The 21,333-nt window shown below is 45.1% G+C and overlaps 4 protein-coding genes across 19 annotated transcripts in view; 2 read left to right on the plus strand and 2 right to left on the minus strand.

The window, feature by feature from the left end:
• Positions 1 to 6,526, plus strand: part of MBTD1 (mbt domain containing 1) — a 35,312-nt gene extending 28,786 nt beyond the window's left edge. For all 7 annotated transcript variants that reach the window (XM_027654619.1, XM_027654618.1, XM_027654620.1 and 4 more), the window contains one exon: positions 2,576 to 6,526. In XM_027654619.1, coding sequence (XP_027510420.1) covers positions 2,576 to 2,694 — 119 coding nt within the window. In that variant the 3' untranslated portion in view covers positions 2,695 to 6,526. The remainder of the gene's footprint in view (positions 1 to 2,575) is intronic.
• A 575-nt stretch (positions 6,527 to 7,101) lies between these two features.
• LOC113952495 (nucleoside diphosphate kinase) lies at positions 7,102 to 9,814 on the minus strand. The gene is made up of 5 exons (XM_027654627.1): positions 9,681 to 9,814; positions 9,327 to 9,459; positions 8,624 to 8,725; positions 7,777 to 7,889; positions 7,102 to 7,338 (listed from the first exon to the last, which is right to left on the minus strand). The coding sequence occupies exons 2-5, from the start codon at positions 9,453 to 9,455 to the stop codon at positions 7,221 to 7,223; spliced, it is 462 nt and encodes a 153-aa protein (XP_027510428.1). The 5' UTR covers positions 9,456 to 9,459; positions 9,681 to 9,814; the 3' UTR covers positions 7,102 to 7,220.
• A 1,179-nt stretch (positions 9,815 to 10,993) lies between these two features.
• Positions 10,994 to 20,116, minus strand: LOC113952496 (nucleoside diphosphate kinase-like). Of its 3 annotated transcripts, none has more exons than XM_027654629.1 (6): positions 20,068 to 20,116; positions 17,371 to 17,438; positions 14,174 to 14,306; positions 13,541 to 13,642; positions 12,727 to 12,839; positions 10,994 to 12,385 (listed from the first exon to the last, which is right to left on the minus strand). In XM_027654629.1, the coding sequence occupies exons 3-6, from the start codon at positions 14,300 to 14,302 to the stop codon at positions 12,268 to 12,270; spliced, it is 462 nt and encodes a 153-aa protein (XP_027510430.1). In that variant the 5' UTR covers positions 14,303 to 14,306; positions 17,371 to 17,438; positions 20,068 to 20,116; the 3' UTR covers positions 10,994 to 12,267. The 3 variants fall into 3 exon arrangements, with proteins under 3 accessions (XP_027510430.1, XP_027510431.1, XP_027510429.1); XM_027654630.1 differs by lacking the exon at positions 17,371 to 17,438 and adding an exon at positions 17,718 to 18,064 and having other exon boundaries at positions 19,992 to 20,101; XM_027654628.1 differs by lacking the exons at positions 17,371 to 17,438; positions 20,068 to 20,116 and adding an exon at positions 14,759 to 14,870.
• Positions 20,117 to 20,390: 274 nt separating this feature from the next.
• Positions 20,391 to 21,333, plus strand: part of SPAG9 (sperm associated antigen 9) — a 61,932-nt gene continuing 60,989 nt past the window's right edge. For all 8 annotated transcript variants that reach the window (XM_027654236.1, XM_027654241.1, XM_027654237.1 and 5 more), the window contains exon 1: positions 20,391 to 20,696. In XM_027654236.1, coding sequence (XP_027510037.1) covers positions 20,391 to 20,696 — 306 coding nt within the window. The remainder of the gene's footprint in view (positions 20,697 to 21,333) is intronic.

Raw genomic sequence — 21,333 nt, forward strand, 5'->3', positions numbered from 1 at the left:
GTGTGTACATGCCTCTTTTAACAGAGTCTTTGATGCAAAGGAGGAGCCTTGCTTGGAAGTGTTCTGGAGTGTTTGTTTTTGCACAATTGTTCTTCTCTTATTGCAAATCTACGCCTGAATTGCATTAGTAAAGTGCGAAGACATGCCCACTCTGAATTTCTGTGTCAGTAGATCTCAGAGTTCCCATGGAGCTCCTGTGTTCTTTGGTTTCTGATACTCAGTGCTTTCTATGATCATCTGGGGGGGACTTTTCAACATTCTGAGTTTTGGTGAGGTTGGACAAAGTCACTTTTGTTGTGATGTAGCCTTGTCATTGCCCAAAGGTGTTTGTGCTTAAATTGAAACCAGCAAGACCACACCTTTTCAGTCTAGGGAGGAGGAGAACATAACCCTGATACCAGCTAGTAAGTTCAGAACATGTTTAAGATTGGCCAGAACTGATTAATGACGTGCATATTCCTCAGCAACATCCACTGCCTCATGTTCCAGTAGCTTTAGGATGGATGTAACCACAGTGCAGGGGGTGTTTATATGGCTTGGCATGGAAGCAGTATAAGATCAGTAACAAAACAGGCATCTGCTCTGAAACTGCTTGTCCGTGGGAGGTCTCAGTGAGGCTCAAAACCAATTCTTTCCCCTTTTGTACTGTCATGAGCACAGGAGACAGAAGGTTTCAGCACTTCATGTTGTGTGTGTGAAGTGGTCTTGCTCTCTAGCCAAGTCATGGTGCTGCTTGATTGTCCACCAGTGCTTGGCATTTTTCAGTCATTTGAAATGATCTTTTAAGCACTGAAGTTCAACTGTTGGACAGCTTCACTTTTAAAAAGAGCCTAAAACCAGCCTGGCAGAGGAGGAGACTGTTGCCAGAGACTCACCTGATCTCTGGACCACATTGCTCTGTTCTGCCTTGATATTTGGGGGGTTTGAATGTCATGGCATCAGGCAGAGTCTGTTGTTGTCTCCAGGCAAATCACTGAGACAATTTAAAAAGGGAGCACCTTGCCCATCTGCATCCCTTCTCCTTCAGTCAGGTGACTTCCATTAGCTTTCTTTATTCTTCTTTTAAGCGATGTGGTTCGTAGCTTTCATAAGCTTTTCTTCTGGAAGATGGTAGTTAAAAGCTGTATAACAGGGACAAATGAAGCAAAGGATCATTAAATACCTGAATGTCAGGGCTTAGGTTCAAGTTAGCCAGAGGCAATCCAAATCATGTGTAAGTCCTGTACCTGCAGAAGTTTCCTGCTTGGGGGGAGAAGGAGAAGGATGTGACTGGTGGGGTTTAGTTCTGTGCAGCCTTTGCTTAAGGTGTCAGCAGCATATCCAAGTGACCAATTGTGTATCTTATCATTTAGACAGCACTTTGTTGTCCTTCACAGATCAGGAATCTTGATCAGAGCTGGGCATAATACAGGGAAAAGTATTTGAGGAGGAAAAAATGTAAGGAAGGGATTGTGGGCTGTGTAAGTGGGAGGAGACATCTATTAAAGGAAGAGATGAGGAGATCTTGCATTATGCTGCAACTTTTGGCATCTTTTACTACCTTAATTTTCAAATTTTATTTTCATTTAGCACAAGAGCTTGTTTCAACATAGAAGATGACATAGAACGTTTATAAAAGAATAATCAAATGGCTTGTAAGTTATTTCAGGTCTACCAGAAGCAGCAGGTTTATGGGTTGGGTTTTTTACTTTCTTTGCATATTTCTGCATTTCAAGATACATTAATAATGTGTACAAGCTTTATATTCAGTAGTTATAAGCTTTAACACTCTTCTCATTCATTTGGTCATAGAGAATCATTTATTTTTGTATAATCAACCCTTTAACATGGGTACTGCACCTTTAATGAAAGTTCACATGTTTTGTTTTCAGTGTTCTTTTCACTGTGCTCATATTTTGGTAATTGTCACTATTCATTAATGAAACTGGAAGAGTAATTGTGACATTATTGTTATTCATAACATCTTTTTTTTTATGTCTTAGATCTCATTTCTATTTTCTTTTGACAAAAGAAAGAAGAGAGAAGATGAAAACTCAAAAAAATGTTTTGCTTGAGTGAAACACCTTCTGGGATATTAAAATTTTAATGAGGGATTGAGAAATCTTTGTTGATATTTTTTCTTGTCTTACATAGACTGTTTACAGTAACTGGGCTATTTAATGTGAATTCTAGGTTGGAAATGGCCAACAGTTAATCCCATTTTTACTTGCATAAAGTCTAAATAGGAAGTCCAGATTGAAGTAAACGTTGTTCTGAGCAAGAATTGTTATTGCTATTAACCTGTTGTTACCTTCTTAGACCAGGAGTTTAAAATAATAAATTCTTGAGAAAGCCCTGTAGACAATCTAGTATTGTAAGTGATCTGTTGAAATTAAGGCACAACTTAAAATTCAGTTTATGGTCAGAAAGGATCTGCTTTCTGTGGGATCCTGAGTGTTAAAGAATTGCTTAAACACAGAATATAAGAAAATGAGAAATCCAGGGTCTGTCCCGAATTTCAGTAATACTAAGGACATTTAGGGAAGAGTTGCATTATACATTTTACAGATCTTTAATGTTAATTTTTTATTTGTAGTGACTTCATTGCAGCTGAAGGAGGAGCTGCTGGATGGAGAAGAGTACAGCTTCCTTCAGGGAGCGTCCGACCAGGAAAGCAACGGATCTGCCAGCTACTACATCAAACAGGAACCATGAGGCAGCTCAGAAGAGTGAGAGGCAGAGGATTGGTGATAGGAAAAGAGCCTTTCTCCAAGACTGACTGATGTTGTTCCCACTTGGATGGTGCAGTTGGGGTGACTGTGCCTGGGGCACTTTGCTGACTGTAGATGAGTTAGACTCAGTTCAGAATTTTTTGGAAGGGCGGGGAAACTATTTTAGTGAAAAAGATTTTTCAAATTATTAAAAACAAAAAAAATGGACACTTTTGTGTTGTATTTGAAGCTTTTGAAAGAATTTTGTAATATTTTCAAGTTCAGATTTATTGTGCATTGTTAACAAGAACTGAAATTCTAATTTTTTGGTAAGATTAAAGTTTAATTAGCATGGTTGTGGGAAGTGGTTGGAGGAAGATATAGTTGCAAATACAAATGAACTGTCATAACAAATGAACCTTTTTGGTACAAGTTGGGAGACTTTTAAGACTCTTGTGAACTGCACTGGTCACGCCTCTGGTTTTCATTGTGAAAATAAGGCGTTTAAGGCCTAATTTAGAGGCATCAGTTGTATGTGGAAGATAGTCCTGTAAAGCTCTACTCAGTGAGTAGCCCCAAGTGCAACGGAGCCATCACCTGAGGAGGATTTTAACTTTTCAAGATGTTTTTGTTGAGTTTAAAATACCTTTTTTTTTTTATATAAGGTTTGGGTTTTTAATGTTCCTTAGGGTCTGATTCAGTGCCCATTAATATCAGTAGCCTTGTCGTCGACTGCAGTGGGCACTGGATTGGGTCTGCAAAACTCTTGTCTGTACATGAATGTCTGTAGTCTTGGAATGCTTCAGCACATGTTTACAGAGCCCTATGCCAAACTGGAACTTTAGAAAATTCCCTCATTTGGAAGATTAGTTTTAGCTCTGAATTTCGACTGAAGAAGCAGCTTAAATGGACAGTAACTAAGGACTCCCTTGGTGGTGGTAAGGAGCTTGTGAGTATTCTTCTGACTATCTTTTTCCATTCAGAAAGCCCTAGATGTTTCCTTACCATCTTAAATATTTATCTGTGGACATTGAGAACTGATGTTCCACGTGGTTTCAGGTGAGCTGAAAGGAGCCATATGTTGTGGATTAAAAAATTACTTCAGCCCTGCATAGCCTGCAATATTCATGTCTTGCTGCAGTAGTGTAATGTGGGAGTTGAGACTTGAGAACAGTATAAAATCGTATATTTTTCAGTATATAATTCATAAACTGGATTTGCTTATTGCCTGGAATTCTTGTCTCACATCAAGTATTCCATAAGCCCCACGTGTTCAGCTGTCCTGACTTTTACGAGGTAAAAGTCACATAAAGGGGTGAAAATGATGACCAGTAAAACACAAGGTGTTTTTGCAGGAGCTCTTAAAAATTTGGATTTTCTTTCCATATTTTTAACCTTTCAACATTTTTGTAAATGACCTCATTCGTGGAGTTGATGAGTGAAGTGGTTAAAGAGCCCTGCAGAGCTGTGACTAGGAAAATGTGCATCAAGAGCTTTAGCTTTTACCAGTAAGGTTCATTAACTAAACTCTCAGGAATTAACTGCATATGTTCTATAAGTGCTTCTGGGTCTTCGCAGGTCCCCTTCAGAGCAGTACAATGATATCTGACTCTAGACCATAAATTAGGGCTTAAAAAAAAAAAAAAAATCCATCAAAGTTATTAACATCTGTGTTCCTACAGCCTAAGAAATGCTTTAAGGATATCAACCCACAGAGCCCCAGGAGACCATTTTTGTATAGTGTTGTTTGAGCTTAAAAAAAAAAAAAAAGTGCATAGAAAGTTGAAAACCAGCAATTTGATTATTTTCTAAAATATTGCTCTAACTTTGGGTACATAGTATTGGTGATATGCACAGGTTTACCTCATTCTATGCAAGAGGGGTTAATTATGTAAAGTTTTGTATTTACTACTGGAAGTAAAACATGTCCTGTATAGTGTAGGAATGTCTGGAATTCTTTTCTCCCTTACTGGTAAAATTTTTTAAATAGCGACCCCTTTTTAACAACAGCTTCTTCTACTGACAGGATCTGGTAATCAGATTAGAAGTGTCTATAACTTCAGGTGGTAAAGACATTATAGCTCTCTAAAGTAGCCATGAAAAGGACTTTGTTGGCCTGGTAGACTTCAAATACCTTATTTCAGATTCTGACCTGCCTGTGATGTTTCCTTTGAATAGCCTGGATTGGAGAAGTAGGATTAGAGACCATTGTAATGACACTTTGAGCCTTGATTATGGTTTGGTTCCCCACCCCCCACCCCCATGTTCTCAAATTAATCCAGCTCTGCAAGCATTGATTTGGTTTGGTAAGTAAAGCACTATTGATTTATTCATTTTTTTGTTTTTTAATGCAGCAACTTGCAGATTGTCCCAGTCAGCTGGAACAAGGTTCTCACAGTCTTGCTTTCTTCTCTCACCAGCAGCTTCTGACTTCAGTAGAAAAACTGTTGCATTAATTTATGTTTCATAATGTGGAAGGTCAGGCTGGAGTGAGTGAGGTGTATTGCCAGGTCACTAAACCTTGGGTTCCTGAGTATTGCCCAGGCTCATCCCTGATTTCGGAGTTACAGTCGTCAAATGTCAAGAGGGAAAATTAGTCCTTAACACTTCCTGTGTTGAAGAAACGTTAAGAATCTGTTTTGAAGTCTGTCAGTCTTTATAATATTCTTTTATTCATCAAACACTAAAGTCTGTGAAGCGACGTGTGTTCTTGGGTACCTGTGTGACTTCAGGAGTTGGTGAAATGTCTTTTGTGTTTCTGAGTTCAAAATATGCCTGAATTGTGTAATTGTCAGTACAGTGACATCTGTCCTAAGCAAACCACGCAAGGAGCTGCTTGAAGTCCCTTGTCCAGGGGAGGCTCAAGGAAGACCCGAGTGGAGTTGTGCCGGGGCTGGAGGGGTCTGGCAGTGCCAGGGGTGTCCGTGTGGCAGCTCCCTGGGTGTGCAGAGCATTCCCGTGGCTCTGGGCACTGTTGTCTTGGCTTTAAGCTGTGGTGCTTGGCTAAGAGAGCAGCAAGTGTTGGACACCTGAAACCTTCAGTGGGGTCGGACTGGTTTTGGCATTTGGCACAGCAGGTTTTTATGACCACGAGGTGGCACAAGTCCTGTCCCTTTACTTGGCCGCTGCCCCTTTGTAATTGCTCAAAATCTCTCTGCTGATCTTTGATTTTTATGTTATTTTACACACAACTCTCTAACCTGTTCCTTGCTGCGTCTGAGAAAAGCTACAGCAGTTATTGATTCCTTGTTCTACGGATACTAACACGGGTTTCAGTGTTTGTTTGGTTTTTTTATTGTTGTTTTATGTGATGTGAATACCCTCCCGTCAATATTTGTACGATGGTGCTAATATATTTGGTAACAATCCTTTATTGGGAAGGGATTTTAAAAAACTGTGATTTCAGCTGAATTTTTTCTTCTTTTTGATTTTTTTTCATATTTAAAACAAAAAGCCACAGCCATTTATACAAAAAAGGCATCAGCTTTGGCCCCTGGGAAAATGTTGGGGCGGGAATCAAGATTAAACAAATGGGGTTTTTACATCATTTCTGTATGTATTTGATATATAGATCAATATCTGTACAAATTTAATCTTTTTATTTTCTTGGTAATTTGTGTGGTCAATGAGAGAGTATTTAAAGCTTTCTCATGCAATGTACATAACTCGGTGAAGAAAATGCTTTTGGAGAAATTAATGTTACTTTCATTTTTACGAGACTGCAGATTTTCAGCATGGATGTGAAAAGCATTAAAATTATAACTTTGTGTACAAGATGAAAATAATTCACTAAATTTGCCTTTTTTACACAAAATAAAAATGATCAAAAAAGTCCTTTTCTGAATAGTGATTGTTTTGTTTAAAAGGCACTATTTGGCATATACATAAATGCACTCCAGCTTCTCTCAACAGAATGCAGATTAAAAAAACACGATTTGTAAAAGATAAATATTTTAAGTAACTGGGTATGTTGGTCTGACCACAAATGAACCATGTAAGATGCTGAGCACAAGGTAAGGGTTTTAATATGAGATGGTGGCATTACATAAGCATTTAATAGAGAGCAAGCTTTGCACTTGTTCTCATTTCATTTGGTACTAATAGTTGTGTAAGGAAGGAAACTGTGCAGTATCCTGTTTTTTTTTTTCCCCTAGCTCAGTTCAGCTGTGCTGGAAGCAGCTCCATCCTCCTGTCACCTCTCTGCAAACTGGCTTTGCCACTGCCATGATTTCAGGAGCTTTCAAAGCAACTGTGCAAGGGACACAACTCCCTGGATTTTTATTCTGATGTGCCAGTGCATGGCATTTCTTGTTAACTGTTCCTTCTACAGGAGGGAAACACTGCATGTCTAACATGACTTGCATGGCTGTTTGAACGCGGGGTCTGTTGGAAGTGAAAGCACCACAAGGAGTTAGTTCACACCCATTTATTTGACAGTCACTTTGAGCACTAAGATAACCGTGGTTGCTCCCAGGTCAGCAGCTGGAATGAGATGGTGCGTTCCAAGGCACAGATCCTTGCGGAAACTCGTCACTCATAGATCCAGTCGTGTGCACAAGGCTTGAAGTCGATGAGCTCGGCGGGTTTGAACCACAGGTTGATCTCCTTCTGCGCGCTCTCCACGGAGTCGCTGCCGTGGATGATGTTCCTGTGGAAGGAGACAAACATTGTTCCCTATAAAAAATACACTTTCAGCAACCTCATCATTCTCCACATGCAAAACCTTGGATGAAGCATCTAGAGCTGCGAGATTATTACTTTTATTTCCGGGCCAGTGTTCCACCAGCCTCACTCTGAGAGCTAATCAGGCCTAGCAGGGTCATTAGGGCTACTGTTCTACACCAGCCCCTGCCTGAGCTTACGTGCTGCTCTGAGGAGGAGCTGGATTTCAAACAGAGTCACTTTTGTACCATTTTCTTAAGTAGCAGTTATGGACTGTGACCTGCAAATGAAATAGCATCAGCTGAGGGTATCTACCACTGATTCTGGCTTTCCAGATATGAAAGACTACCATCAGATTTTATGTTGGCAGTTAAACATGGAGTAGTAGTTGGTTTTGATCTCAATTAATGCACTGAGTACAAACCTTCCCACTTGAATGCAGAAGTCACCACGGATGGTACCAGGCTTCGAGTCTGCAGGGTTTGTTTCCCCCAGCATTACTCTCCCAGTTTTAACCACATTGAGTCCTTCCCACACCTTAAGGCAAAAAGACAAAACCACTCCTGTTAATCCATGCTCGTACAAAATACCGAAGATTAATCTTTGCTAATAACATACTTTCCAAAGAAACAGGGGCTCTACCACTAAAAAAATTAACCTTGCCTAGATCCTCTCTTAGGCCTGTAGGGGTGACTGGGGAAAAAACATATGAACTGGAAGTGTCTGTAAAAAGGACCATCAACATTGTTACTCCAGTGAAGGAGATACTTTACCAAGCCTCAGACTTAAATAATGCACAAGGCCAACTCCAAAACCTTTCTGTTTGGGTAGGATAAGGACACCCTGATGAGCTGCAGGCGCTCCTAGTTAGGTACAGAGTCAAACCAGGAGATGCTACTGGACCAAATACATTGTTTTGAGGGGAGTGGAAGAAAGAATGACACAGAAGATGGGTTTCTGTGTCAGAGAGCCTCACCGTTTTTCACCTAAAACAGAAGATTTTTGGTGCAGAAGATTTGCTCTCAGGAATTTTGCTTAATACATGTTAAGCATTTTAATACATGTTTTATACATGCACTTTCCTTCTTAGTAATATAGAGTAATTTCTTGACTGTCTTAATTTTAATTTTTGGGGGGTTTTTTGCTGCTATCTGAACTGGGTAGTTTGAAAAACTGTTTCTGTAACAGTATCTCTGAATATTTTAAATAACTTACAAGCCAAGACAAACTTATTCAAGCAAGTCATCTTTAACTAAAATCAAACCACTTACCATGGCCACAATAGGTCCAGAGTTCATGTATTTAACCAAACCAGGGAAGAAGGGTCGGTCTTTCAGGTCAATGTAATGTTGTTTGAGAAGGTCTTCGGAGGCCTTTAAAAGGGCAGATGTAACATCAAATGTCAGCTTCTGAATGTCATATCACAAGAGGTGTTACTGCTGCAAGGCTGTGGTGCTAGTGACTGGACTCACCAGTCATTAATGTTATCAACAGGCCTGCAGTGCTGTTGTGGGTATCAATGCAAGCTCCTAATGTAAAATTAAAGGAGTGCACGGCCCATCTGTCCTCTGTGGCAGTGTCAGTGTTGCGAGCTGTCAATATTATTTCTTTGCATTGCAGTGACCCTCAGCGATAAGCAGAGCACGGGCTGCCTGGGTGCTGTTACCCAACACAACCTTTCAGTCAAGGTCGGTTCAGCTCCCAGTGGGGCTGCACCAAACCATTTGGGCAAAACGTGCTTCCTTTGGACAGGGGGAAGATCCGGTGCTGGGCAGGAAAAGGAGCCTGATGCACGTCCGCTATCAGATTCCCATTCTGGCGCAAAAAAAAGCCGCAAAGGAAGATTATCTGTGTGTGCCCAAGCCAATCTGTGTGTGCCCAAACCAATCTGTGTGTGCCCAAGATGACCTGTGTGTGCCCGAGCCCCTCTTTGGCAGGCAAGGGAAGGCATTTGGGGGGAATGCGGGGACTCACGTGCACGAACTTCATGGCCACGAGCCGGAACCCCTTCTGCTCGAAGCGCTTGATGATCTCCCCGACCAGCCCCCGCTGGACGCCGTCGGGCTTGATGGCGATGAAGGTGCGCTCGGCGTTCCCAGCCATGGCCCTGCGGGCGGAGCGGGGCGACCATCGGCCTCAAGGTCGCCCGCCATGGCCGCGCCCACGTGGCACCGCGATGGATGAGCCCCCCCCGGGCCCCGCTGTGTCCCCCCGGCCCCCGCATCCACCCACCCCACCGCCCCCTCCGCCGCGCCCGCACCCGGGCGGCCCCTCCGCCCGCTCCCCTCGGGCTCCCCGAGCGCGGGGCCCGGCCCGGCCCGGCCTCACCTCTCCGCAGCTCCCGCAGCCGCTGCCGCCCAAGGAAGAGGAGGAGAAGGAGGAGGAGGAGAAGGAGGGAGGGCGGCGGATCCCCCGCCCCGCGCAGAGGAGGAGCCGCCGGGAGAGCGGCGGCGCTTCGGGGCGGGCCCGGCGGGGCGCGGGGAGCGCTGGGGAGCGCGCCCGGGAGCGCGCCCGGGAGCGCGCCCGGGAACCCGCCCGCCCGCGGCCGCCAGCGCGGACCGAGACGGGACGGGACGGGATGGGATGGGACGGGACAGTGGCTCCCGGTGCCGCTGGTGCTGTGCCCAGCGCTGCGCTCCCTCGGCCCCCGCCGAGCCGGGAGGGCTCTTGGCCGGGCTGTCCCTTGGCCGGGCTGTCCCTTGGCCGGGCTGTCCCTTGGCCGGGCTGTCCCCACCGCACCTGTCACCTTCGCCTCCTCGAAAGCCGCCCGAGGGTTATTAGTTTACAGCTGCAGCAGCGGGGGCTTTAAGCCTTTGACACACTGAAGCGATTGCGGATGTTTAACTAAGTCGGTTTTTTCACTTATTGGTGCTGGCGCTGCCGTGTTCAGGTGTTCCTGCGGTCTGGCGGCGGACGGTGCAGCCAGCCCAACACGCCTTGAAAGCATATTTCTCACAGGAAAGTGATGTGGGATCTGTAACCCAGGGAAGTTATCCGTGATTTTACTGGGATCCAGGAAGATGAAGCTGAAAAACACAGGTGTAAAACGACACGGTCCCAGTACTGTGTCCTAACAAGAAGCGGGAAGGGTTGTTACTTTTTGTTATTAAACATTATGATAATTTGCCCTTTACTAGTTTCCGAAACACCTTTTCTCTTCCTGAGCGAGATATAATCATACACAATCACTGCAGAGGGGATATTAATGAAAAGCCCTTTGCAGTCCTTGTGCAGTCTCTTATTGATGGGACACTGACACAGGACCTGCTCGGGCACCTCAGCCATGCAGGAATGTTGCATTTCCCTGAGAGATGCTGCCCTCCACCTCCTCCGTGTCTCATCACATTAAAAATACTAATCAGCTGCTTTCTGACAACCCCCACACCCCCAGATAACCCACATTTCTCCATTTTGTAGTAATCAAATCAAGAAAAAGAAATCTCAAGTAACCTTTCAAGCAAAAACGGAACTGGAGATTACTCATCTCACACACAGGTTTGTCATGTACTCCCTTTCCTCCAACATTTAACTGCAGTATTTATCTTCTATAACAGTGAATAATTTCAGAAGAGGAGCTCACAGCCTCACCTACACACTTAGGGAATTTGTTCCATCTCCATACACTCATTGATATAAGACAATATAATTAAAATATCCTTTTATTTCACTTAAGAAACAGCAAATGCTTCATTTTGTACCATCTCTTTTTTAGGAGCTCAATGTCTCTATAAAGTATCATAAGCATTCAGTTCAACATACATTGCACAGTTCATTATTTGAGTCTCACTATAGGGAAAAAAATCGTGGGGTTCAAACAACTAATTCCATGAAACACTTGCTCTTAGTGAATATAATGTTGCAGGTAAATAAATACATAATATCAATCCCAACTTGTTCCTCATCCAGTACAACTTTTGCTGCTAAAAGTTCTGCAAGAGGCTGGTGTTTCTCTCTGATAGAAGCAGAGAGCTCTACTGAAATACCTACAGCATTACTATGACTGTACTTCTTTACATCATTAAATTCATACAAAACACTTCTGAAACACTTCATCCAAGGACAGTTTGCTTTGTAGTTCCAACTACTATGGAAAGGACACAAATGAGAACAAACCTGAATTATCAAACCCTAAATTATCAGCTGTTCAGCCAGCAAAGCAAACATCACTTATTGCTCTGTGCAATGCCAGAGGGCTGCTGCTGTGAAGTGGCTGAAGGTAGATCTCCCTCATCCATCCTCACATTAATCTTCTTTTCACATAAAAGGGCATTTCATAAAGCCTGGTCAGTTAATCTTTCCTTAAAATGCTAAATAAATCCCATGTGGGGGGAAAAAAAGCAAGTTAAAACAGTGTTAGTGTGGAGGACAGTTGTCATGTTAATCAGAGCTGAGCTCTGTGTACCGGCACAGAGCATTTTGGGGGGAGAAATAGGCTTTTTTTCTGCAGCTGTTTTGGTCATGGGGCACACTTGATATCAAATTCAATCCTCAGCATTTGGACATCTTAGCAATATACTCACAAACCACCAGTTGTTCTTTAACATTTGAACAAAGTTAACTTCTAACACCAAGCCATTTGCACATGGAATTATTGGACATTTTCTGACCAAATTTTTTTTTTCTATTTACCAAAATACTCTCTATGGCTATAAAGTGTTCCAGGAAAATATATATTTTTCATATGCTCTGTGTCTTAATCTCATATCTCTCAACCCCAGAAGCAGCTTTTTAAAAGTACAATTCCATCTATGACTGGACAGCTTTTAAATCAAAGCAGCAGCAAACACTGGCTCTATTTAACATTCACAACAGAGCAATCTCACAGATTCCTGAGGTTTCTACCAGGGCTTTGGAATAGCTAGAGGCTGGCAGCTGCTCACGGGCAGGAGGGATATCAGAAGATGCAGGCTCAGTGTTAGTCATAGATCCACTCATGAGCACAGCTTCGGTAATCAACCAGTTCTTCAGGAGTGAACCATAAATTGATCTCCGTCTCAGCGCTTTCCACAGAATCACTTCCATGAATGATGTTCCTGGGAAAATAAAAGGTGGATAGAAGAGTAAGAGAATCCTCAAACTCGAAACAAAGCAAGGCTCTTGTTTTGAAGTGGTTTCCATTAAGGAAAGGAGCTTTAAGCATCTGTAAAGCAGGAGCAAAGACAGTACAGGCAATCCCAGCTTTGCTCCTCATTTTTGTCAAAATGGGGACAACCACGATGCAATTTCCATCCTTAGAGCACAACATTACTTGAGCCCAGGGAATGGCAGCTCCATGAGTAAGACAGAGAAGGATGGAGCACAGTTCCTCCATATATCATGATATAACACTTGACATTTAGTGTCTTTGGATGATATCAAGAGTTTTAGAACATACCTTCCCACTTGAACACAGAAGTCACCACGAATAGTGCCAGGCTTGGAATCGAATGGATTAGTTTCTCCCAGCATCACCCTTCCAGTCTTAATCACGTTAAGACCTTCCCACACCTTAGAAGAAAAAAAAAAAAATCCATTGAGATTATTAAATCTTACCAGCAGACACTTTCCACAAGGACACAGGGCTGCCCATCATAGCACAAGTCACCATCTGAATATTCATTTTAGTGAGACATATTTTATCTCCAATTTTTCTGTCAGATTCGTGAAGCATTTGCTGATGTTCTCCTCTTCTGCACAATCCCCCTCCTCACCCAGAATGGGGAGAGAACCATTTTAAATCTCAATATTGTAAACATCCTTACTCATGGAAGAGCTAGACCTCACCTATTTTTCAAATACACTATCGAGGACAAAAAGAGGAAGTCCCTTCTAATGAAATTAGAGTGAAAAAAAATTTCAAAGTTACTCTAACTTAGGAATATAGTAAAAATATTCCACCATCCTTTTTCAGCTTGCTTAATATATGGCATTTTGTATTAAGGGGGCTTTTGTGCAGCTTTACTGTTTTTCAAGGTCCACTTTTGGTTCCCCTTTTATCCCTCTTCCTCAATATATTTACTGGGATGAGAGAAAGATTATGAAAAAAAGATTAAAAAAAAAAGTGTTAACAGCACATCTCAATTATAGTATTTGAATGTGGGGTTTTAGGTCCTTTTAAAAGTAAACTAGAATTCAATAGGTAACACAATCTCATTGCAGGTAAGACAGGCAGTGTTCTTCTGAGCTGAGCTTCACTGTCAGGAACTCACCATGGCCACAACAGGTCCCGAGTGCATGTACTGCACCAGCCCATCGTAGAAGGGCCGGTCCTTGAGGTCAATGTAGTGTTCTCTCAGAAGGTCTTCAGAGGCCTGTGTTCAAAACCAGCCAGACAAACAAAAAAAGCTCACTGTAAGAACTTAAGAGCATAGTGAAATCACAGAGATTAAGCTCAGAGCACTGGTAATCCGGAAACTTGCACGCACTTCAAAATTCAGAATTTCTAGCATCTTCCTAGGAGCACTTCTGGTCCATATGAGTTTGAACTGTTTGCTTTAACCACAACTGAGCTTAGAAAAGTGTCTGTAGCCAGTACAGATGGTTTATGTGACCTGGGATTTGTGGAAGATGTTCAGAGATATTTATTAGGCATGGGATGCACCTGAAATATTCTCTTCAGACTAAGGACATCAGGTTACTAAAATTAGCATGCTTAGCATGCCTAAAGCATTTAGCCAGAGCTGGGAACTGGAACTTTTCCAAAAACACCCAAAATAAGACTTCTCAAAATTTCAGGTTTAAATGTTCTGCAGACTACATTTGCTGGTCCAGCATGCTGCTCTATTTCCAGGCTACAGGTGGTATGAAAGAAAGGGGAGACATACCAGTTAAGGAGAGCTTACATGTATTAATTTCATGGCCACCAGTTTGAATCCTTTCTGCTCGAAGCGCTTGATGATCTCCCCGACCAGCCCCCTCTGGACGCCGTCGGGCTTGATGGCGATGAAGGTGCGCTCCTCGATGGAAGCCATCGTCCTGAGGAGGGAGAGAGGGAAGGAAAGTGGTTATCCCAGGATGGGGCAATCCCAGCCCTGTGTCTCCTGCAACATCGGCTGCATCTGAGGGTCAGTAATCCGCGGTCCGCACCGGTCGCCGCACACGGGTTTTCACAAGCGCTGCCGGAGCGAGTTTAAAGCAGTTTTCCGAGTACAGAAACAATTAGCGAACACTAAAATCAGTGAAGCTCTGAATGGAGTGGAAGGTAAAGCCCGTCACGGATCCACCGCCCAGCGCCGTGCAATAAATAAATCCACACGCGCAGAGTTTTCGCCTGGAGAAACCAGCGCGGCCGGAGGGCTCCGCGCACCTGTGCAGGTGAGGAGCGCGGGCACCCGCGGGGGCTGCGGGGAGGCTCTGCGGGGATGGGGGGCCGGGGGCTCTGCCCGGGGAATGGGGACACCCTCCCTCTGCCCCCCTCCCCGTCTCACCCGCTGGCGGTCCCGGCGGCTCCGGCAGCCCTTTGTCACCCGCTGGTGGCTTTGCCACCGCTCTGTGTGCGCGGGGACCGGCCCGGCTTAGCGCTGAGCCCCCCTCCCGCCCCCGCGGTTGCCATGGGGACAGCGCGGCCTCCCGCCTGCAGAGGACGCTGCTCCCCCCCCTCCATCGCCCCCCACCCGCGTCGGGCCCGCCCCGCACCCGCCCAGGGCTTTTGGGGTCTCCTGTTCCCTGCCCGCCCCGGCCGGGTCACACCGACACCCGCCGGGTGTCTCCTTTCCTTAAGCCGGGGAGGTCAGGCTGAGCCCTTCCAGCTTTTCATCCCATTTTTTTGGATCCCGTTTTTTATATAACGAAAGGCATATAATATTACCTTAATAAAAATCTCATTATCATACTGTTCTGCTCTAAGTTTTTGCTTTAAAGAAGGCCATTAATTGTTGTTGTTGTTGTTTTGCTGGTTATAATATATCACTATATTGAATATTATTGTATTTGGTACTATATTAGCTCTCTGAGTCAAAAGACCCTTCATCAGTTTGCCACTGAACTGCTTCCCCTTGAGTGTTTTACTGCCTTTGAGAGAATTGAGGATAAAGCATCTGGATGGAAATCCATGCTTGTCCTGCTTTTGTTTCCAAACTGGGATGAACTTCCTGGGCTCCACTCCCTGGCTCTTCTTGAAAGTAAAATTTCACTTCCCTCTGGGCAGGGCTTTGCTGCTGTTTAACAGGGAGAACCTGAGCTTTTTGATAGCATGGATTTCCTTATTCAGGATCCCTTTGCTACATTCCATCACAAATCCATGTGTTACTTTTAGTTCTGGTGGGAGAATACAGCTCTGAACCCTAAACATCTCGTCAAGAAACCTGTTTACTATGATTCAGAGGTCTTTTTTCCAGATATGATCATACTGTGATGGATTTATTTTCCCATAAATGTTGTTAAAAAAAATACAGCACTGTACATTTTAGCAAGTCCCCTTGGAGTTATTTTGGACTTAGAACTTCTGAGTATTCTCCTGACAGTGTCAATCCACTGTATTCCGCTGCTTCAATACACATTTATTTGAGATGTTTTATACTATTAAAACCAACTCTAATGTTGTAATCCTCACCATGGCAAAATAATACTTAAACATAGGAAAAAGGTCTCTAGAAACAGGATGTTTAGAAACATATGAACTTAAAAGCAGCAATAGGACTTCTATTTACAGCCTTGTTAAATCTACGTCATTTAATGATTAAAGCTGAGGACTTGCCCTAAGGTGGGCAAGCACTATTTCCAGCTTTACCATAGGTCTGCTCTGTGATCTTCACCAAGTCTTTTAACCTCATTAAAGAAGGGTCATCTTTGTCACTTTTGAGATTAATCCATGATTAACAGAGCAAGTTGTGCATCACGTGGTTCACGAAACACCACAGAACTTAGGCTTCCCTGTTATTTTTACTGTGTAAATGAGCAGCTTTATTGCTGGTTCGAAGTTCTACCAAGATCACGGAATTACATTAAAATTTACATGCTTATATCGAAAATGTGAAGAAGTAGAGAGTCCAGACAAATAATTTCCTAAAAATAGGTTGGTCATGGGAGAGAAGTAAACACCTTCAAAGTCCTCAGTGAGTAAACTAAGTGTAGTTGCTGAGCTCAAACCATTTATACATTACTTAAAACCAGCAGAGTTTTTTTTAAAACATGCCTGAAGCAAAAGATTGACCGTAAATGTCTCCAAACTGCAGCAGAATTTAAACATAATTCCTAGCTTGGTTGGTTTGGTCCCATCTGTGCAATGATCTCAGCTCACAGCCTCTGTCTGTACCACTCAGAACATTTGGGGAGTTCTCATTCTGTGCTGTGCCACTCTTGCTCCTTATAATCAGACTCCTCAGTCTGACATGTTTTGTTGCTCTAGGCTTTAGTACTCTTCATTTAGCTGAATGCTGCTATCATTTATCAGTCTTTACCTTGATTTCTGTTGCACTTTAAGATGTAAAGCACCACAGAATGAAGCTTTTATCAAAATTTCTTCCTCTGTGTGAAGTCCCAGTTAAGCTTTTCTCACCCCAGACTTATCCAAGGGCTTATTTTCTTCCCTGATAAATTGCAAATCAATTTACTTTCAAATTAACTGTTATTTCCAGGGATAGGTAATGTGATTTTTCTTACTATCCAGAAAACTAATTTCTTTGTCAGTCAGTTCTGTCCCTAAGAATGTGATGGCATTTTACTCTGCTAGTTACCACATACAGCCACTATTTTCAAGCTACAAAGACAGTTCTAGCAGGTTTCTTTGTGCTGTTTCATATGCTTGATTCATTTGCTAAATTGACAGATCATCGAGGTCCCTTAATCTCCTGGAAAGAAATTAGAATATCATTCCATATCTCCTTCAATTTTTAATTCATCCCTGAGTTTCTGATCTCACACTGACTGCAAGGTGCACATCATGAAATGTGATCACTGTGGTAAGACTGTCAATAAGATACATTTTTACACCACTTAAACTCCTAGGTAATTTTTCTGCTCTTCTTTTTTTTAAATACTTCACTATCCCATGCTAGAGAACCCCCAGATGACTAGAAGAAAACCCAAATAGCCCCTTTACCTGTACTCGTCAGTCTGACTGCAACTGTAGTGGCAGCAGCAGCCTGTTCAGTGATGCACCTGCTCTGTCTGGGAAAGAAAACCACATCTATACATTTTGCTGATAGAGACAGGATAAAAATAGCATGTCCTCAGAGACCCCCTTTGCTGAGGGCTGTCAGCAGACACCTTGACCCACTTCTGCCGTCTGTCAGAACATACGTCTTTGAGATAATGTATTTGTGCCTTTTGCCAAGCAGGATGTCAGTGACTATAAACCCTGCACAGACAAAAGGATCTCTGCAAGATTCAAGGGGATTGGTGCTTTTATCCTCACAATAATCTGCAGTTGTTTAGAGCTGTCCTCACGTTGTGCAGAGTTACACACGAACAACGTGGTGAGGTCCAGGTCAAGAGTTCATGGCAATTAGCTGTGGCCTGCCCGGGTGCAGGGTGGAGTTCCCTCTCTACCTGGGCTGTTTGCAGCCTTCCTGCAAGATTTATTCAGGCTCAGGAAAGAAAAAAAACACTCCCCCAAAGGCTCTCAGTACCTCCCACAACATAAAAACCGAGGTGAACGGGAACTATGTATGAGCCAAAGGGAGGGAGAAATCTCGACAGACGGCTTCCCCCAGCACTCCTGCAGCTGGTGAAGCTTTAATCTCTGGCAAGCAGCAGGCAAACACGGAGGAGTTGCAGTTTTTCTCAGTGGACAGCTGCTAAAGAGAAAGAGGGAAAGAATAATATCTTCATAGGAATCTTTTCCGATAATTTACATGAAAGTTTCGCTCGAGGAGATGTATGAAAGTGCACATTGTCTTTTTGAAATTATTTTTTAGCTAAAATTATGTAAATTTTTGGTCAGAATTAAAAGAAAAAGAGCTTTTCTTTTGTTGTGTTTATAAAGAAATTTGTATTTTAACAGGCTGCAGCGTGTTAAATTATTATCTTAGGAGGATGATGTCTAAACAGAACTCAGAAGAAATCAAAAATATGGGGCTGAAGTATTTTCTTCTTTGTCATTCCTGCGCAGACTCACTAGCTGAGTACATAAAAAGACATCACAGCACATGCATTTAAAGCACAGTTCCTGTCTTAAAAGCAGCCCAAATGAGAGAAAATATGGTGCAAAGCTCTGCTGCTCTCCAGTGGAACTGAATGCAATCACGACACTTAAGAGTTCCATCACTTCTCAAGCTTTTGCACTTTTTAAAACACTCATTTCTTTGTTCCTGGGCTGCTGCCAGGCCATTGGACTCCTCAGCTCCCTGTACAGGGAATATTACTTAATGCAAAACAATGATTTCCCCACATTTGAATTGTTTGATAGAAATTGTACCAGAGGAGGTTTAGGTTGGATATTAGGAAATGTTTGTTCACTGAGAGTGTGGTCACTGGCACAGGCTGCCCAGGGCAGTGGTGGAGTCACCATCCCAGCAGGGATCTGAAAGACGTGCAGATGTGGCACTTGGGGACATGGCTTAGTGGTGGCCTTGGCAGGGCTGGGTTAATGGTCGGAGTTGATGACCTTTGGGACCTTTTCCAACCTAAACAATTCTATGGTGCTATGAAAAATGAGGGACGTGAAGCAACTCTGAAACTTTTCAGTCTCAGTACTTTGAAATTTAACCTGAATGTCTAGAACAGCTCACACTGTTCCTCGACAGAACACATGATCCAGAATGGAATTCACTGTTCCAAATCCTAGGAAAATCAATCCATCTTAGCAAGTGCAAGATGCCTTCTAAGCTCTGTTATTGCTAAAAAACCCAGGATTTCTGATATTGATTTATCTGGAGACCTTATTAGAACTAAAAGTCATTTTTGCAGTCAGAGACCAGCCAAGACAGCACTCCAAGCACAGTTTGGGAGCTGTGGAGTCTCAAAATCTGGGACCTAAAATCCTATCTCTGTCAGTCATCCCCCAGTGAATCACTTGATCTATTTATGCCTCCGTGGGTGCGATAAACAAATAACACCGCTGCCATGGGAGCCGTCAGACAGCACTGCCTGGCATCTCCCACCCAAACTGGGAACCCTGCCCACGGGCAGGGGTGTTCTCTCCGGTGATCTGGCACATGCTGGCCTGTATCAGGAATATCAGGAATACTGTGGCCAGCAGGACCAGGGCAGTGATTGTCCCCCCTGTACTTGGCACTGCTGAGGCCACACCTCGAGTGCTGCGTTCAGCTTTGGGCCTCTCACTTTCAAAGGACACTGAGCTGCTGGAGTGTGTCCAGAGGACAACACGGCTCGTGAAGGCACTAGAAAACATGTCTGATGAGGAGCAGCTGAGGGAGCTGGGGGTGTTTAGTTTTGAGAAGAGGAGGCTCAGGAGGGACCTCATCGCGCTGTGCAACCACCTGGAAGGCTGTAGTGAGGTGGGAGCCGGTCTCTTCCACTGTGAGAGGACAAGGGGAAATGGCCTTAAGCTGAGACAGGGGAGGTTCAGATTAGACACTACAAAAAAAGGTTTGCACTGTTTGTGTGGTCAGACGTAGGAACGAGCTGCCTGGGGAGGTGGTGGAGTCACCACGGGAGGTGTTTAAGAGGAGCTGGGTGATGAGGTTTGGTGATTTGGGGGTTACAGTGGCAGTGCTGGGCTGATGGTTGGACTGGATGATCTTAAAGATCTTTTCCAACCTTGATAGTCCTGTGATCCCCCCGACGTGTCCCGGCAGGACAGGACACGACAGGACACAAGATAGGACAGCCCGGCCCTGCTCGGCTCAGATTTTCCCGTCTCCCAACACCGGCGGCGGGCGACCACCTCCCCGTGACGTCACCACCCAACCCCGCCCCCTCGATTACATCACTAGCCATCCCCCACCCCGCGTGACGTCACACCCCGCACACCCCGCCCCGGCGTGACGTCACGGCGCGGCCCCGCCCGGCGCGGCGGGTGAGGTCAGAGGCGCGCGCCGCTCCCGCCCCGGCTGAGGCTCCGCCGCCGCCGCAGGAGGGGCCGGACCGAGCCCGGAGCCGCCGCCGCCGCCGCCCCGCCGGGCCCCGCCAGGGCCCCGCGCTCCCCCCGCCGCGGCCATGGAGCTGGCGGACGGCGTGGTGTACCAGGAGGACCCCGGCGGGCCCGGCCCCGCCATGATGTCGGAGCGGGTGTCGGGGCTGGCGGGCTCCATCTACCGCGAGTTCGAGCGGCTCATCGGGCGCTACGACGAGGAGGTGGTGGCCGAGCTGATGCCGCTGGTGGTGGCCGTGCTGGAGAACCTGGACTCGGTGTGCGCGCACAGCCAGGAGACCAGCGTGGAGCTGGAGCTGCTGCGGGACGACAACGAGCAGCTGCTCACGCAGTACGAGCGGGAGAAGGCGCTGCGCAAACAGGCCGAGGAGGTGAGCGGGGAGCGCGGGGGCGGCGGCGCTGCCCGGGCTGGGGCCGCCCCGCGCGGGGGGCGAGGGACAACCGGGGCCCGGCGAGGGAGAACCGGGGCCCGGGGAGCCTCAGCCGGGGCTGGGCGAGGGGCCGGAGCCGCCGGTGACGAGTTGAGATCGCGACGCCGCTCCGGGAGGAGGAGGAGGGAGCGCCCGGTCCGAGCGGCTCGGCCTCCAGCGGAACCCAGGTCCGGCCCTGCCCGCTGTGCCCTCGGTCTCCGCATCGTCTCCTCCCGGAGGGATCCCGGGTAACCCCTCTGGAGCTCTCCCGTGGCACAGCAAACGTGGACCCGTGCGCTCGCTGCGCTGTCGCGGCCCCTCCGGGTGCGCTCCGTGCCGGGAGCTGGATGTAAAGACCGGTGGGTGTAAATACCCTTTAGAGGGTATTTACAAAAAAAAAAAATAGTGGCTATGCACTGCAAAAACTGTGTCTAGGCTGAAGCTCTTCGGAGCTGGTGCATCAAGCCGCAGGCAGCAACAGGTGGTGGTGGACTGCTCAATGACATCGGCTCTGGCTTGAGATAGAGTCGATATCAGATGGTTTTATTTCAACTTTTGTGCTAAGAATCACTTTGGCATAAATAAACTCACAAAGCAT

The sequence above is a fragment of the Corapipo altera genome, unplaced genomic scaffold, assembly GCF_003945725.1.
Source record: "Corapipo altera isolate COAL_440 unplaced genomic scaffold, ASM394572v1 343, whole genome shotgun sequence".
Classification (NCBI taxonomy): domain Eukaryota; kingdom Metazoa; phylum Chordata; class Aves; order Passeriformes; family Pipridae; genus Corapipo; species Corapipo altera.

Bases quoted from the DNA above. Each gene is read 5' to 3' on its own strand.
- LOC113952495 (XM_027654627.1), bottom strand. From the start codon at position 9,455: ATGGCTGGGAACGCCGAGCGCACCTTCATCGCCATCAAGCCCGACGGC. The intron at 8,726-9,326 runs GTGAGTCCCCGC...GCCCTTTTAAAG, and splicing joins TGGCCATGAAGTTCGTGCAC to GCCTCCGAAGACCTTCTCAA. The intron at 7,339-7,776 runs GTTTGTACTCAG...CTCCTTCCACAG, and splicing joins TTCTGCATTCAAGTGGGAAG to GAACATCATCCACGGCAGCG.
- LOC113952496 (XM_027654629.1), bottom strand. From the start codon at position 14,302: ATGGCTTCCATCGAGGAGCGCACCTTCATCGCCATCAAGCCCGACGGC. The intron at 13,643-14,173 runs GTAAGCTCTCCT...TTTTGAACACAG, and splicing joins TGGCCATGAAATTAATACAT to GCCTCTGAAGACCTTCTGAG. The intron at 12,386-12,726 runs GTATGTTCTAAA...TTATTTTCCCAG, and splicing joins TTCTGTGTTCAAGTGGGAAG to GAACATCATTCATGGAAGTG.